The following is a 16,895-nucleotide window of genomic DNA, read 5'->3' as shown; positions in this document are numbered from 1 at the left end:
ACCACGGCTCAACGGTCACGTGGAATTTTACTGCGGTCACGACTCACGGTGTGGTGGTAATATGGTCACCGCTACAGCCCTATCACTACATAAAATAAATCCCTGGTGATTCACTATGTAAGCAATATAACATTACACATGATTGAGACTTGAAGTAATCCACAACTGTCCATGGACTTAGTAGCCCACCTGTACACCAGTATAAGAAAACAATAGGCCTCCTTATGTGACTTTTGTATTTGCCAGCTGGGACACAGAGGGAGGAGGAACTCACTGTGTAAGGTCTGGAGAGCTGCTGGGCCGAACACTCTTCCTCAGAACCTCAATCCAGTTCCTCCTGATCCCTGCAGTCATAGCTGACAGTGTGACAACTGCCTCCCTCGTCTGACCGACAGTCAGGAGAGAAGAGTAGAGTAAGAAATGGAACGGGTGTGGTGAGGGAAAGAGATCATTCAAATACCTGTCACTCATCCTCACATATCATAGAAAATTATTGGAACAGTGAAAAACACACTTACCTGTATTTGAAATCCATAGTTCTTCTCTACATCAAACTCAGACACTTTTACACAAGACTTCAGGTCAACCTCCCCGTCCAGATCATCCTTCTGTAAGACACAGTTAGGAACAAACAAGTAAGACTACAGACACATATCAATAACTCACAATGTATCCCCTAAGACAATTATTGCAATAGTCAATAACTTTGAAGCATTTGAAAACATACCTCCTCCGCCCCAGAGTCTCTGTAGTACCTCAGACCAGCATCGGTCAACACAAACCAGTGCTTCTTCCACTGCAGACACACACATGCCATCAGTTAAACCAGCACTATTCGACCAATCTGATGCATTAATGCACACAAGCAGCTAAGTGACAGTTCACAGCCAGACATCATTCAAATCAAGTTAACATGGACCAATGAAACCTATGGAGTACACAGTGTTTAAGACATTATGACAAGTATAAAAGAGTGCTTAAAGTGATGTATGGGTCATCTGAGTGTTTGTACTGTGAATTCAAAATGAGTTCAAACATAACATACAAACCTAGCACACAGATGATACAATGAGCCACAAGCTCATATGAGGACGTTTCATACTCAGTCTTATCCTGCTAGAACATACCGGTTGTGCCTGCCTGGGCACACCAAGCTATTACTGGGATAACACATGGATAGTCTGCAGCTATCGCCTTACGCACAAGCTTTCTCATTAGGAGAGAGGGAAAGAAGGCGAGAGAAAGGAGGAGAAGAATCAAACAAGAAAGCAGAAGGGAAGAGAGCTAGAAAGAAAGAAGAAAACAGATAAACAAGTGATCATGACTTCTGACTAAATAAGACAAGAAAGAAAGTCATAAGAAATGAAGAAACACATGACTTCACCTCTCCATTCTCATCCAGTTTTGACATCCATCCCTTCTTGAAGTTAAGGAGGTCGGGCTACAAGAAAAGACAAAGTGTCAGGTTAAGGGAACCGTTCTGAAGAAGTGAGACAAACCCAAAAGTAGAACAAAGGATGCCAACGTAGGATGTTCATAATACAAAGACCAACATTTTTCCATGTAGAAGTTAAAGGGCAGGCGTTTCATGCAGCTGGTGCACCATGGCAAACACCTGCGTGTACATTCAAATGTGTGAGGACATGGAAGTTGAGAGGGTTTTTAGAAGTGTTAAAGACAACAGGAAACAAAAAAAGCACACCTTTGAGTGATGAGAGAGAAGACAGAAATAAAAATGATTGCTAAGGTAACAGTATCAATCAACATAGGAGACATGGGGAACTAGAGCAGAACACTATGTAGAGAGATTTTAAGGTAATTTAATCTACAGACTAATATGTTACTGACATTTAACCACTGCAGTCTCAACTATTTCTAGGAATCCTTTCAGTTTGTAGCCAGGGAAAAACCTGTGAGGTACTTTACAGAGGTGGTGATCCTGGATCAAGATTAGGAAGCTTTTTCCATCTACATTCCTCAGTTTGGGTCTTTATCTCCTTCCACCCTCCCCTCTACCTGGCATCACTGCCTGTTCTCACTGGAACTCATAAGTTGTCACATTGTAACCACCACTGTGCTTTGTTCCAGCCAAACCATTACAAGGCCCGAGGAACATTAACAGGCAGATGGTTACAGCATGAGGTAGACTTAGAACGACCTTCCCATGAGTTGACTAATGATAACATTAACAGGCAGATGGTTACAGCATGAGGTAACTTAGAACCACCTTCCCATGAGTTGACTAATGACAACATTAACAGGCAGATGGTTACAGCATGAGGTAACTTAGAACGACCTTCCCATGAGTTGACTAATGATAACATTAACAGGCAGATGGTTACAGCATGAGGTAACCGACCTTCCCATGAGTTGACTAATGATAACATTAACAGGCAGATGGTTACAGCATGAGGTAGACTTAGAACCACCTTCCCATGAGTTGACTAATGATAACATTAACAGGCAGATGATGGTTACAGCATGAGGTAGACTTAGAACCACCTTCCCATGAGTTGACTAATGATAACATTAACAGGCAGATGGTTACAGCATGAGGTAGACTTAGAACGACCTTCCCATGAGTTGACTAATGATAACATTAACAGGCAGATGGTTACAGCATGAGGTAACTTAGAACCACCTTCCCATGAGTTGACTAATGACAACATTAACAGGCAGATGGTTACAGCATGAGGTAACTTAGAACCACCTTCCCATGAGTTGACTAATGATAACATTAACAGGCAGATGGTTACAGCATGAGGTAACTTAGAACCACCTTCCCATGAGTTGACTAATGATAACATTAACAGGCAGATGGTTACAGCATGAGGTAACTTAGAACCACCTTCCCATGAGTTGACTAATGATAACATTAACAGGCAGATGGTTACAGCATGAGGTAATTTAGAACCACCTTCCCATGAGTTGACTAATGATAACATTAACAGGCAGATGGTTACAGCATGAGGTAGACTTAGAACCACCTTCCCATGAGTTGACTAATGATAACATTAACAGGCAGATGGTTACAGCATGAGGTAGACTTAGAACCACCTTCCCATGAGTTGACTAATGATAACATTAACAGGCAGATGGTTACAGCATGAGGTAGACTTAGAACCACCTTCCCATGAGTTGACTAATGATAACATTAACAGGCAGATGGTTACAGCATGAAAAGGTAGACTTAGAACCACCTTCCCATGAGTTGACTAATGATAACATTAACAGGCAGATGGTTACAGCATGAGGTAACTTAGAACCACCTTCCCATGAGTTGACTAATGATAACATTAACAGGCAGATGGTTACAGCATGAGGTAGACTTAGAACCACCTTCCCATGAGTTGACTAATGATAACATTAACAGGCAGATGGTTACAGCATGAGGTAGACTTAGAACCACCTTCCCATGAGTTGACTTATGATAAAATGTGTCCTCTAAGTAACTATGAGCATACTGGTGTATGTATGCGTCTCTCAAAGCATTTCGACTAGATAAATGCTTTAATATAATTTTGAAATTAGACGCAATAAACAAATTGTTGGCAACAAGAGGAAACATCGGAGGCAAGCTGTTAACGTTATTTCAGCAAATGGACGTTTTACAAAGTGCCAGGATGAGGATGACCCACCCGCACACAGAAGTATACCTTTAAACACTTGCTTATTAATTTGAAGGAATAAACTATAGGTTGTTTATAGAATCATGCATTTATAGATTCCTCAAAGACCAATTTCAAATATTATATAAAATAAGGGATCTAACTAAACAAACGACTGGGGTGAGGTGTTCGTTTGCACATGCAAACAGTCAATACATGGAGCTCAATGTTGCTCTAATTCAATTGACACTTAGAACTGTAAACAATTGGATAACCCTAATGCGCTTACAAATACAATACGCATACATTTTTGATTAGCCCTGGCAGCCCTTGGCAATGGCATAAATTACAGCCACAGGTACGCAAAAAAAACCATAACGTTATGTGTAGAAAACAAACTATAAAATAATTAAAGGCCACGAAACAAGAATATAGACACACCCACTCCCCGAATTTAAACGTAACCATTTTAATCACCAATGTTCCATGTTGCCTAATGGTTGCGGCGAACAATTAAACATTCGTGCAACAATGTCTTGGAACACCGTTCAGTTATAGACTCCAAAAAAAATGGAAATGTAATTCAAGTAGTGGCAAACGTACCGTCATGTTAGTAGGACCCAGGAGGCAGTTGAGAGAAAAACAAACACTTAAAATAAAAAATATTGTTGCAATAGCCTACTCGTCCAAAAAGTGAATTTTGTACTAATGTGATCGGGGTTGAATAAGTATTGCTTCAGTTTTCTACCTGCTGATCCGTTCGCTTAAAAACTTGTCTGCCTAGCAGGAAGGCTAGAAACTAAAACAAACCCCGCCATTTCTACCCCTCTTGGGTCGGTGAACTGTATCTTATCGCTCAAATATATTTTCCATTGACTATTTCAACAGAAACGGAAGATTATAGACATCATTGACACACACACACACACACAACCCTTGAAAGCCACAATTTCACAACTTTTTTTTGCCGTTTGTTAAGATGTTTTTCGTTCTGCACTCTCGCCCTGTTTGCCACTTCCTGGGCGGATCTGTAAGAATCGTTTGAGCAAACAAGCTAACCAATCAAGTGATCAGTGGGCTGCTCAGAGCATTTGAATATTGAAATATAGACTGTACACTGCCAAAAAAGCAACCAATGCCACCTACTTCCAGACCACATAGCTTCTACTAAAATACACATTAAAGCATTTATGACATTCCTTAGTTGAGTAGCTAGATTATTTATGCTAACTCGGTAAAATCTTGGGAGGCTATTTTACGCCGATTCTCATGCAACACGTTAATTAAACGGTGTCACACGGGAGTGACCAACCCTGCATTTGTCCAATAGAAACTCTGGTTTTAGTTGAAAAACGTTCCTAACTTTTTGGACTAGTGATTACACCCCAGGCCAAGAATTTGAAACACATGCCCCAGCAGCCCACAATTGACAATGCTCACTCTATGAAACGTCAGTAGGATTCAGGTGAAAGAAACAGACCTACAACCCACGGACATACTTCAAAGTCTGAATTAAATTTAGGAATGTTAGAAGAAAGCATTGAAGTCACACTGCATTTGAATTGAACAGAGAAGCCCTATACCAGTTTATAAAAGCAGTTAACAGCAACTTCTAGAATTCATTACCTGAATAAATGGACAGATATATGTTTGTAACATTGTAAACAAAATAGACTGCATGCAGGAGGAAAGCATTGTAAAACTAAACATTCAGATTAGATCTACTGTACACTAATAAGCATGTGAGTAAATAAATACTAGATGTTGACCATTATTCAAAGCAGCAACAGGGCAATAAATATTAAAGACACAAAAGCCATTTTATAATAGGATCGGAGAAGGAAGTTTGGATGTGGGCAGGTGAATGTTTACTCTGGCCTTTTCTCAATTGGATTTGCTCAACTTCTGCATCCTCTCACACCTCCGTTTGAAAAAGGTAATCGATGAGAGGCAGTGTAGAATGTATAGATAAAATTATATATTGTTTTTGAACATGTGCATGCTTTTCTCCTCAGACAAAACGAAAGCTGGTTCAAAGGGGGTGCGGCAGATTTCAAAACTCCTCTGCGAAGGACTCTGGCAGGATACACATGACTATCCTCAATGGAAGGTGGCTATCGAGGTGGGAAGGACACTCTTCCGTTCGCCTACTAACAAATTGACATCTCCTCAACCACAACGGTTTCCGGATCACGGAGGAGAGAGGATGAAGGACAGAATTTTACCCAAATGAGAAAAGGTATATACATGCCATGCCCCTTAGTAGAGGAAGTTTAGTTTATGTAAACTGAAGGAAACATAGACTGATGACCTGTGTACATGGGACACCTTCTGCATTAAATTAGACAACCTCCATAAAGAAAATATACAATTTGATATAGGCTACAAAAAGCACACACAAGTAGACCTGTACCTGCATTTGTTCCAAGGAAGAGCTATGTTGTGCCCTCCACGGACTGGCCTCCTCCTCTATAGTGGGGCTGCTGGGCCTCTGTAAAGGATGAGATTGTAATTATTAGTGTAAATGTTTCTGGTGTTTTGTGGTGTAAAACTGAGCAGGTCAAGCATAACACATCAACCCTGTAACCCATAGAGAGACAGGCTACACATTTTTAACAATGTCATTTTTTGTGAAGTTTGCATTCAATTATCACTCCGTGTTGCACACAACAAGCTTCCATTCCCCCCCTCACAAGTGGATTTATGGCTGATTTAAGATGAAAGATGAAATCGTCAACCCGGTTACTTTATTTGGCACTTAGCCTCTTGGGAGAAATACTTTTTTATGAAGTTGAACATGTGCTGTTTATAACAGAATGTTAAAATTAGGTGAAATAAAATGTTTATTTTGACCGAGTTACAGTACACTTCTCAAAAGGCACTAAATTGGCAGAACAACTCACCTGCATGTGCAAAGAGGTGGACGAGTGTACTCGAGACAGTCTACCTCTGCTGCCATTTTGCCATTCTATGTGGTTTCTCTCTAGGTCCCCTGAGTCATCTAGCCACTCTCTGGAGGGATGCTTGGAGAGGGAGTGGCTAAAACATCAGACACGTGACATTAGATACAACATATGAATACTTAAAAAACTGTCAGTGACACAATGCTGATGTCACAGGTGAAATACAGAGGGAGAAACCACAGCATTACCTTGCGGACAACAATGGAAAACCCTAACCTTGCTGGTTTGAAGAGCTCCTGTCTCCCTGAGGGTCGGTTTGGAGTCTGTCCAACATGACCATGCTGCTCCCTTTGGAGGACAGGCTTGACCTTTGGTAGATCGGCCATCATGGCGTACTCCTCCCTACTCCTCTCCGTTGACTCCCCCGACAACTGGCCAGACTCCGAGGACTCCATGGAACTCTGGGACGAGGTGTGCCTTTGCATCTGAGGGGAGGGACTTAGGTTGCGGTTGGTCAATCCTTTTGTGTTTGGGGAGGAGCTACGAGTCTCCAGACCCTGCCTACTACTGCTACTCCTAGTGGTTTCCCAGGTGACATCAGAGGCCCTCTGAGAGGGGGCAGATGTTTTGTTCTCTCTGCCCTCTCTGGATGGGGAGGTGCTATGTAGGAAGTGGGTGGAGCCTCGCCAGGTGCCAGGGGAGGGGTTAGAGTCAGGCCAAGCATCACCGTAACTGTCTTTTCTCTGGTAAGAGAGGCTGGAGTCACCACCACTGGTGGTTTTCCTGAGGAGTGACTGACCTGGTGGGTCATTGCCTCTTCTGGATGGTGAGGAGTTGTGACTGTCACGGCTCCGACCGCTGAGGGCCCCACTCTTCTCAGATTTGTGTAGTAGTGATTGGCCGGGGGTGTCATGGCCCCTACTTGAAGGGGAGGGGCTACGACTACCACGACTTTGACATCTGACAGAGCTGTTCGTCTCTGATTTACAAAGCAGTGATTGGCCAGGGGCATCATATCCCTTTCTCAAAGGGGAGGAGCTTCGACTGTCTCGACTTTGACTATTCAGAAAGTTTTTGGATTCACTTTTGCACAGTGATGACTGGCTCGGGGTATCATAGCCTCTCCTAGAGGGAGAGGGGGTAGGACGTTCACGACTTTGACTTCTGACAGAACTGTTCGTCTCAGATTTACGAAGCAGTGATTGGCCAGGGGGATCATATCCCTTTCTCAAAGGGGAGGAGCTTCGACTGTCTCGACCTTGACTATTCAGGTAGCTGTTGGATTCACTTTTGCGCAGAGATGACTGGCTAGGGGCATCATAGCCTTTCCTAGAGGGAGAGGAGCTTCCACTGTCACGACCTCGACCATTTCCATAGCCACGCGTCTCACTTTTGCATAGCAGGAATTGACAAGGAGTGTCAAAGCCACGTCTAGAAGGTGAAGAGCTACCACTTTCATAGGCATAAACATTTAAGTCATTCCTAGAAGCTGATTTCCTCAGAGATTGTCTTTCGGCATCATAACCCTCCCTAATGGGAGAGCCACACCGGCCGCCGTGTCGACTATGACCATTGAGAGAACTGTTCGTTTCAGATTTGCGAAGGAGGGACTGGCTGGTGGCATCGTAACTCATCAAAGGAGAAGAATTGCGACTTTCACAACCATGACCATTTATCAAGCTGTTCTCATCAGATTTGCGAAGCAGGGTTTGGTTGGAGGTGTCATAAGCCCTTTTTGAGGGAGATGAGCTTCTGCTGTCACGGCCATTTAAGGAGTTACTTGTTTCAGATTTGCGGACCAGGGATTGTCTGGGGCTTTCGTAACCCCCCCTTGAAGGGGCGGAGCTTCGTGTGTCACGTCCACGACCATTTAAGGAGCTGTCTGCCCCATTCTTGCGCAATGCACTTTTAAAATCTGAAACAGAGTTGACCTGTGATATGGAACCAACTGAACTAGCCATCGATATTACATTTTTATTCAAGCCTCTAATATCAACACCTCGTCCAAAAGAGTTCTGGGGGGGACCTCTAGAAGTCTGGTCCCACCCCTGAGACCAGCCCTCAGAGTCTAAGCCCCGTCTGTTGAGGGAGGTGGCACATTCACTTTGTTTGAATGGGGAGGTGTTTCGTAAGGGTGAAGAGGAGCGGGACAGAGAGGAGCTTTGTCTCGATGCATTTAACTTCCCAGACTCCTGATAGGAAGGGGAGTTTCTTCTACTGTATGAGCTGTTGAAACCCCTCCGGTTAGTGGAGGCCAGGGATTCTGCTATCTTAAAAGGGGTGGGGCTTGGGGAGCGAGGGCCCACCTGAGCCTCAACCTCGATGGTGAGATCAAATGCGTCAGGAGGTTCAGGGATTTCCAGAGGCAGGTCTGGGTTTAGTATCTCTGGGTTTAACCTCTCTGAGGCCAGCCCCAGGTTAGGGTTCCTGAAGGGGATGGTAGCTTTGGGCTCAGGGCTCCGGTTGCTGTAGAGGGGGTGTCCCCTCTCTGAATGGCGGTAAACGGGAGGGGGGCTCTGATCCCTGAGAGAACGGGCACCTTTTGCCCTCCCCAGAGAGAAGTAGCCACTTTCACGATTCCTTTCTTCTTTTAACCCTAAAAAAGAAAAACACTCCATCACATGGTATACTAAACGCTGTTATTAGTGATACATTCCAAGGAGTTGTAAGAATGTCCACAACACAGTTCTACAAGATACTTCCACACTACTATCAATAAGTCCCACCTCAACTCATGATATTGAACACAGGTACCTGACAACATCATCATGTAAATAACACCTATGAATGTAATAGGATACAGTTGAAGTTGGAAGTTTACATACACCTTAACCAAATATATTTAAACTCAGTTTTTCACAATTCCTGACATTTAATCCTAGTAACAATTCCCTGTTTAAGGTCAGTTAGGATCACCACTTTATTTTAAGAATGTGAAATGTCAGAATAATAGTTAAGTGAATGATTAATTTAAGCTTTTATTTTCTTTCATCACATTCCCAGTGGGTCAGAAGTTTACATACACTCAATTAGTATTTGGTAGCATTGCCTTTAAATTGTTTAGCTTGTGTCAAACATTTCGGGTAGCCTTCCACAAGCTTCCCACAATAAGTTGGGTGAATTTTGGACCATTCCTCCTGACAGAGGTGGTGTGACTGTGTCAGGTTTGTAGGCCTCCTTGCTCGGACACACTTTTTCAGTTCTGCCCACACATTTTCTATAGGATTGAGGTCAGGGCTTTGTGATGGCCACTCCAATACCTTGACATTGTTGTCCTTTTTTGTTGCCATTTTGCCACAACTTTGGAAATATGCTTGGTGTCATTGTCCATTTGGAAGACCCATTGTAACCAAGATTTCCTTACTGATGTCTTGAGATGTTGCTTCAATATATCCACATAAATTTCCATCCTCATGATGCCACCTATTTTGTGAAGTGCACCAGTCCCTCCTGCAGCAAAGCACCCACACATCATGATGCTGCCACCCCTGTGCTTCACAGTTGGGATGGTGTTCTTCGGCTTGCAAGCCTCCCCCTTTTTCCTCCAAACATAACGATGGTCATTATGGCCAAACAATTCTATTTTTGTTTCATCAGACTAGAGGACATTTCTCCAAAAAGTAAGATCTTTGTCCCCATGTGCAGTTGCAAACCATAGTCTGGCTTTTTTATGGCGGTTTTGGAGCAGTGGCCTTGCTGAGCAGCCTTTCAGGTTATGTCGATATAGGACTCGTTTTACTGTGGATATAGATACCTTTGTACCTGTTTCCTCCAGCATCTTCACAAGGTCCTTTGCTGTTGTTCGTTCATCTTTAGGAGACAGAACGCGCCTCCTTCCTGAGCGGTATGACGGCTGCGTTGTCCCATGGTGTTTATACTTGCGTACTATTGTTTGTACAGATGAACGTGGTACCTTCAGGTGTTTGGAAATTGTTCTCAAGAATGAACCAGACTTGTGGAGGTCTACAATATTTTTTCTGAGGACTTGGCTGATTTCTTTTGATTTTCCCATGATGTCAAGCAAAGAGGCACTGAGTTTGAAGGTAGGCCTTGAAATACATCCACAGGTACACCTCCAATTGACTCAAATGATGTCAATTAGCCTATCAGAAGCTTCTAAAGCCATGACATAATTTTGCGGAATTTTCCAAGCTGTTTAAAGGCACAGTCTACTTAGTGTATGTAAACTTCTGACCCACTGGAATTGTGATACAGTGAATTATAAGTGAAATAATCTGTCTGTAAACAATTGTTGGAAAAATTACTTGTGTCATGCACAAAGTAGATGTCCTAACCGACTTGCCAAAACTATAGTTTGATAACAAGAAATTTGTGGTTGAAAAACTAGTTTTAATGATTCCAACCTAAGTGCATGTAAACGTCCGACTTCAACTGTACATGTGGTTAAGTGCAGTCCTCACCTGAGTGTCTGCCAATCCTGCCCCTGCTGTTGTCCTCCTCCATCCAGGCTTTGGGGTTGGTTCGGTGGGGTGGTGGGTCCAGGCGGGTCATGGTGAGGTGGGTTGAGCGGTGCCGGAGAAGCAGGTAGTCGTCCTCTGCACTGATGGAGCCACTGAGATCAGCGTAGACACTCTGGTCCCGACAGCTGAAAGAGGAGATGGTGATATAATGTTGTTGGAAAGAATGAGGGAGTGAGAAAGTATATATATTGTCCCTCTAGAATCGCAATATAAGGCTCATTGACTACTTGGTTTACAAAGCATGCTCAATGAGCTTCTTGTTTGACGTTCTTCGTACCTAGTTCGTAAATGACATTTCCCCCCTGCAAAATACCTAAATATAAAGCCCAATGAAATGCCAAGTCTCCAAAGATATCTCAACACAAGTGCATAGAGTGAACAAACATTATTTTGTACTAAACACTTCTCCTTAGTGGAGCTTCTATCTCAGACACACACTAGAGCCAATAGATTCTGAAGAGAACCTGTCAGTGCTGTCGTCGTCTCCGTCACAGATGTAGAGGTCACAGTCAGGGCTCAGGATGCATAAGGAGCTTTCCTCGTAACCCAGCTGATCTCCGCTGACATCACAGTAGCTACTCACCACTGACAGGCCATCAGAGTCCTCCTGATAGGTCAATGAGAACACACATACCACTCACAACATACGGCAAACAAAAACAGAACATCAGCCAATAGAGCTACAGGTGACTTAATGTATTGAAGTGTAATACCATGTTAACTAGCACTTCCTGCAATTGTCAGTAATTCTGGTTAAATGAAATTCAATGTCCATTTTCACAAAAAACAAATAGCAGACACTGACAAATACTATTTGTACTATGAGAGAAAAGCAAACACTGACAAGATAAGACAGTGAGCAGCCATATAAACTAAACGTTTTGTTGGAACTAGCACAATTTAACTCACTAGGCCTACAATGCCTCATTCATTTACAGATACATCTTAACAATGAACACAGGTTTAACACAGTCAAACCTGAACGCAACACCTCCAAGTCTCTCTTTATAAATTAATTTCCATATGGGGAAGTTCATGAATAGTGTCTCCCCTCTGTCTCACTCTTCTGTTCCTCAAGACCTCCCTCTCATACTCACAAGTTCTGTCTGTCTCTCGATTAGAGTTACACTGTTGTAACTTTACCTAGATTGTAGTTCTCCTCATTATTATTTCATAGAAGTTTTTTTCTTGACATATACAACCCTTCTGGGTTGTCTTAAAATACATATTCTCATCTTCAGTTTGACTTGAATTAATGGCAATATCAACAACAACTTTATAATATTATAGTACAAGGTAGGTATACAAAAGGTATTGCAATGTAACACAGCAATGAAAAGCAATGAGATAAGATCTGACTTCCACAAAATGTATATTTGCCTAATTTGTGGCGATCAAAGGCAAAACAAGGAGTGTGCTATGCTACCAATTAACAGTCGTGGCCTCATAAATGAATGTGCCTTTGCAATGACATACTATGTGTTGATGTGGGCCGACCGGTGCTTTCTGTAACCTGCCTTCATGTATAATGTTACCAGTGATTCCCAAAAGGGCAGTAAATGATCTCCCGTCATTCATTTGTAATGGGAGCATTCTCTTCACCGCCCTCTTCGTATCTTTTTTCCCTCATACGTTCCTCCTTATTCACTACACTCAACACAGGGTCATGCCTCACCAACGTCTGTTACTGAGCACTTTGTAGTGAATTCAGCACTGGGTGTTACTGGTTAAATGGAGTAGCTTCCCCTTCCGGAACGAAAAAGTCTGCTAGCCAAAGTTTAAGTAGACTCAAAGTCAACATTACCACTCAGCCATTTCCCTTACTTCCTCTCGTGTATTGATCCTTGACTGTCTGACCTCAATCTATATCTGACCCTTTCCCTGACCTCATATCTTACCTTCCACCTGTCTGTATAGGTCCAGATAATCACTCACCACTCTTCTAGTCCCCTCTCCCTCTGTCTTGGCACTGGTATCCCTCTCCACTGCCTGTGGTGCTGGTAGTGGTGTTGGTGGAGGTACAGTGGCTTGCCCTGGCTCCTTCTCCACTGTGAGGCTCTGCTGTGGTGTTTCGGCTGTACCCGTGCCTGTACTCGTGCCCGAGTGTAGGTGCTTCTGGCGCAGGCAGTCGTGGCAGCGGGAGGAGTCGAAGATGTTGGGCTGAAACTTGGGACAGATAAGGTCATCGCCGGAGAGGGGCATGGCGCGGCAAGAGGTGGCAGGCGCTCACTCATCGCACCCCTCGGAGAACACTGAGGAACAACACAGGCTGTAAAGGCAGATAAAACCAAACACAGTATTTAATAATGAGCCTAAAACACCACAAAGTAGAAAAGGTGGTTGCAGTAAAACAGTAGTAACAGTAGTACTTCAGGAAAAATTGTAGATTTCAAAAGAATATACAGTAGCCCATGAGGAGAAAAAAACAGCTAAAACCCTTTCAACATTTATATGAAATGTACACAGTGTAAGACATTGATGGGATATTATTGCAGCGTAGCTGTAGTCGAGCTGGAAGCAATGCTGTAGCATATTTGATCCACAAGGGCCATTATTTCATGGTTAGTGTGATAAAACGGAACAGGAAAGCTAAGTGAAAAGTAATTACACAAGAGGATATAGTGAAACACAATACAGAGAGGAAGATAATAGAAGTCTTTCCAGCATATCATTAATATCATTACTAAACGTCACTGAGAGCACTTGGTAACATCCCAATTTAAAAACATTTCAGCAATGAAAATCTAAATACAAGTCAGTCTTGAATAATTAATTGCTAGATTTCTTAATGTATATTATTTTTCATTGAATTATTCTCTTCTGAATTTGAGAGGAAGAGGTTTTAAACGATACCTGACAGAAGAGTCCTCAGCCGTCAGTTAAACTGAGAATATGCCATTTAGAGAAAGATACTATACTGTCCATCAGACCCCTGGCACATGCCTCTTCCTCTGCTCACAACCCCCCTGAGGCTCTTACTCTTACATGGATCTGATTGGCTGTTCCGACAATGGATGAAACTGATGCACTTCTGACTGCCATGTTGGCTCTGCTTAACTTTACAGAGAACCTATCAGTCTGCCAGATCTAGAACCAATATGGAGTCAGTTGCATGAGTTACTCTATTGAAGGTTGTATTAGATATCATGAGCTTTAGAAAGCAAAATGAACTGCTTGTGACAGATGGCCCGCGTTAGCTCAGGTTAGTGTAAATAAACACTGCTAAGGCATGAGAATAGCATACATTAAAATCCTTGATTAAACAGCATTTCTTGAAATCAATCAAACAAATGAGGGCATAGGGGTACTATGTCTAGAAATACACACGTAAAGATCTATTCTCTGATGCTCTGAAAAGGATGTTGACTGAGGAGTCAGGTTTCCTATCAAACAATAGGCTATAGAACTAGAGGGATTCACAAACTATAGGTTTATACAAGGATATAAACGCTACAAAAATATTAAAGCAAGTGATTCGTATATATTCTTTTCTTTTAATCAAACTTTGAGCATATACACATTGTATGAAATACAACATTACCAAAGCAGTTAGCATATAAACAAACATGTAGAAAGGGAGAGAGCCTAACAAAGGAAACAGACAAGTCGTCGTATCCAATTGGTTAAAACAAGGCAGTGTATGAAACGGCCTCTCTGGATCGAGCAGACATTGGCTTTCAATGAGAATGAATATGTGCAGTTTGTGTATTTGTGATTTTGTTTGCTCCGTAGACTTTCCAAACTGGTACCATACAAAATCTAAATGTATATCATGGCTGCTTAAGATCCTGATCAAACAAAGAGGCCAGACAGATCCTTACACTGCAAATCTATTTTTTCATAAATCTCATATTTTTTCACAACTCTCAGTCCTTGTGATGTACCCTCTTCCCAGTCAGCCTGCGTCTTTGCTTCTTGCTGGTCCTCCCAACTCTGTTCTTCTCAATTCTGCCCTTCTTGTCTGTGGCACCTGGCTTCTTGTCTGTTGGCCGGCCTCGTCCTTTGCCTTCCTGCTTCCCTTTCCTGCTTCCCTTCCGCTGTGTCTGGTGAGCGTGGAGCGAGGCGTTCAGTGAGCAGATTCTGCAGAGAGGGAGGAGGGGGGATAATAACGTGTGAGAATAACTTGCCACCACAGTGCTCATATTGTTATATAGGCATCATATTAGACTAAATTAGCTGTCAGAACTGAATACAGAATGAGAATAGAACAGGAATTGGGGGCTCATTACTATTCATTAGCAGGGCATATAGCACAGTTGTTGAGGAATAATGCAATTTGCATAAATTATTACCCGCTTTTTAAAATCCTCCAGTGATTATGACCATTATCAATAACACATAAATGTTATTGATAGACACGTCAAATGACATTTTCATTTTTTAGGATATGAAGCCACAAATTGTGCACTCAAATATTTTAAATATTATTGACAAGGAAAGAGTACAAGTGTTTTTCATTAAATGTGAGTGAAGATAAACACAACATACTTTTTATTGAGGATGGGATTCCCAGATTTCTTTGGCATAGCGCCCATTTTCTCCTGCTCCTCCACCACCTCCTCCTCACCATCCTCAGTAACCTTCAAAAGAAAATGTACAGTTTGAATATCTTTCAGAGAAACTATTTCAAAACACAAGGGACGTGGAAATCTGAAACAAACGCTTTACCTGATTGGTTGCTGGTGCAAAGAGGCTGGCCCCTGTGAGGTCAAGGTCACTGATGGTTGTTACGGTAACAGTATGGTTGGGGTGATCATACTGTACAGACTCGGTTGTGCCCGTTATCACATCCTCCAATTCATCTTCTTCATCATCATCCTCATCTGTGGAGAATTAACCATAACAATAAGAGTAAGTAAGCAGATGAAATGGATTCACACTACATGTTTACTTCTGGTTAAACCTGAAATCGCAGATAAGGGCAAGTGAAGGCATCCAACAATATTCTGTCAAGGTTGGCTGACATGTTTGATTATTTCGCTCAAACTCACCGAGAGCCTCTTTTCTTTCCTGCAGCAACTTCAAATACTCCTTGTGTCTCTGGAATTAAAGAGTAAATATGATTCGTGCCCCCTTCTGTCCACATTGTTAGTATTCCCTTCATCAAAAACGCTACTAAAGTGACACGTTTTACACACCATGTCTACTTAACACTTAAATTACATTTTGTTCCTTCTCTTATCCGGTGTTTACCTCTTCTTTGACTCTCTTCTGCTCCTCCTTTATCTTGTTCTGGATTTCCACCACTGCTGCTTTCCTCCTCTCCACCTTTCTCTTGTGGAATCCTGTCAGGTAATCCCTGCAGGAGATACGATAAGTCAAACAGATGAGTACATTCATGACAAGTCACTTGTCGTCACTTTCTTGCATTCACCAATACTGACAGGATTAATGGGAACTTGGCAAACCAATTAGAGGTGCACTAAACACATTTCTCAAAGACAGAGAGGCAGGATGATGTGGTTTATGATTCTCTATCAACGATGAAGGCATATCATACAAGCTGACCATGTAAATGAGACCTACCTAGCAATCTAGCTAGTTTAGCCAGAGATGCTCTATAGTTAGCTAACGTTAGCTTGCTATGCGTTGGGACTCCTGTGCTGTTTATAATATGCCAAACTCACTGTCGCTCGTTGTCGTTGAACATGACCACACATTTTTCTCTTTTCTTAGATCCAGGTTTAAATTTATCATGCTTCCCTTTTTCCTTTTTGTTCCAGTTCTTCAAGTTTTTCATTTTGAGAACACGTGAGCTTGTTTTTCAGCTGGCTTTTTGCTTCAGAATATCCTGCTTTGTATGTGCATCATACAATGTGGTCCGACTGGGACAACCTCCCAAGCACTTTGGTTCTTTGAAATTGTGACCATTCTCTCCAATGCCCAGTTCTAGAAGAGTAATT

General features: G+C 42.4%; 2 protein-coding genes across 4 annotated transcripts in view; both read right to left on the bottom strand.

The window, feature by feature from the left end:
* Positions 1 to 13,225, bottom strand: part of LOC112258743 (myosin phosphatase Rho-interacting protein) — a 31,076-nt gene extending 17,851 nt beyond the window's left edge. Inside the window, exons 1-10 of one of the 3 annotated variants that reach the window (XM_024433287.2) lie at positions 12,928 to 13,225; positions 11,457 to 11,599; positions 10,933 to 11,117; positions 6,788 to 9,107; positions 6,512 to 6,647; positions 6,022 to 6,099; positions 1,385 to 1,441; positions 728 to 796; positions 519 to 608; positions 275 to 384 (exon numbers count right to left, since the gene is read on the bottom strand). In XM_024433287.2, the coding sequence (XP_024289055.1) occupies positions 275 to 384; positions 519 to 608; positions 728 to 796; positions 1,385 to 1,441; positions 6,022 to 6,099; positions 6,512 to 6,647; positions 6,788 to 9,107; positions 10,933 to 11,117; positions 11,457 to 11,599; positions 12,928 to 13,194 (3,455 nt within the window). In that variant the 5' untranslated portion in view covers positions 13,195 to 13,225. Of the gene's footprint in view, positions 1 to 274; positions 385 to 518; positions 609 to 727; positions 797 to 1,384; positions 1,442 to 6,021; positions 6,100 to 6,511; positions 6,648 to 6,787; positions 9,108 to 10,932; positions 11,118 to 11,269; positions 11,413 to 11,456; positions 11,600 to 12,927 lie in introns of those variants that run through there. The other 2 variants (XM_024433288.2, XM_024433289.2) reach the window with 2 other exon arrangements.
* A 1,241-nt stretch (positions 13,226 to 14,466) lies between these two features.
* Positions 14,467 to 16,829, bottom strand: LOC112258757 (nucleolar protein 12). The gene is made up of 6 exons (XM_024433311.2): positions 16,620 to 16,829; positions 16,186 to 16,291; positions 15,984 to 16,032; positions 15,661 to 15,815; positions 15,481 to 15,572; positions 14,467 to 15,072 (listed from the first exon to the last, which is right to left on the bottom strand). Exons 1-6 carry the CDS (start codon positions 16,730 to 16,732, stop codon positions 14,859 to 14,861), a joined length of 729 nt encoding a protein of 242 aa, XP_024289079.1. The 5' UTR covers positions 16,733 to 16,829; the 3' UTR covers positions 14,467 to 14,858.
* Between the last annotated feature and the right edge of the window lie 66 nt (positions 16,830 to 16,895).

The sequence above is a fragment of the Oncorhynchus tshawytscha genome, linkage group LG09 (genome assembly GCF_018296145.1).
Source record: "Oncorhynchus tshawytscha isolate Ot180627B linkage group LG09, Otsh_v2.0, whole genome shotgun sequence".
NCBI lineage: Eukaryota > Metazoa > Chordata > Actinopteri > Salmoniformes > Salmonidae > Oncorhynchus > Oncorhynchus tshawytscha.
Note: the sequence above shows the minus strand (reverse complement) of the source record. Positions and strands in the feature narration are given on the sequence as shown.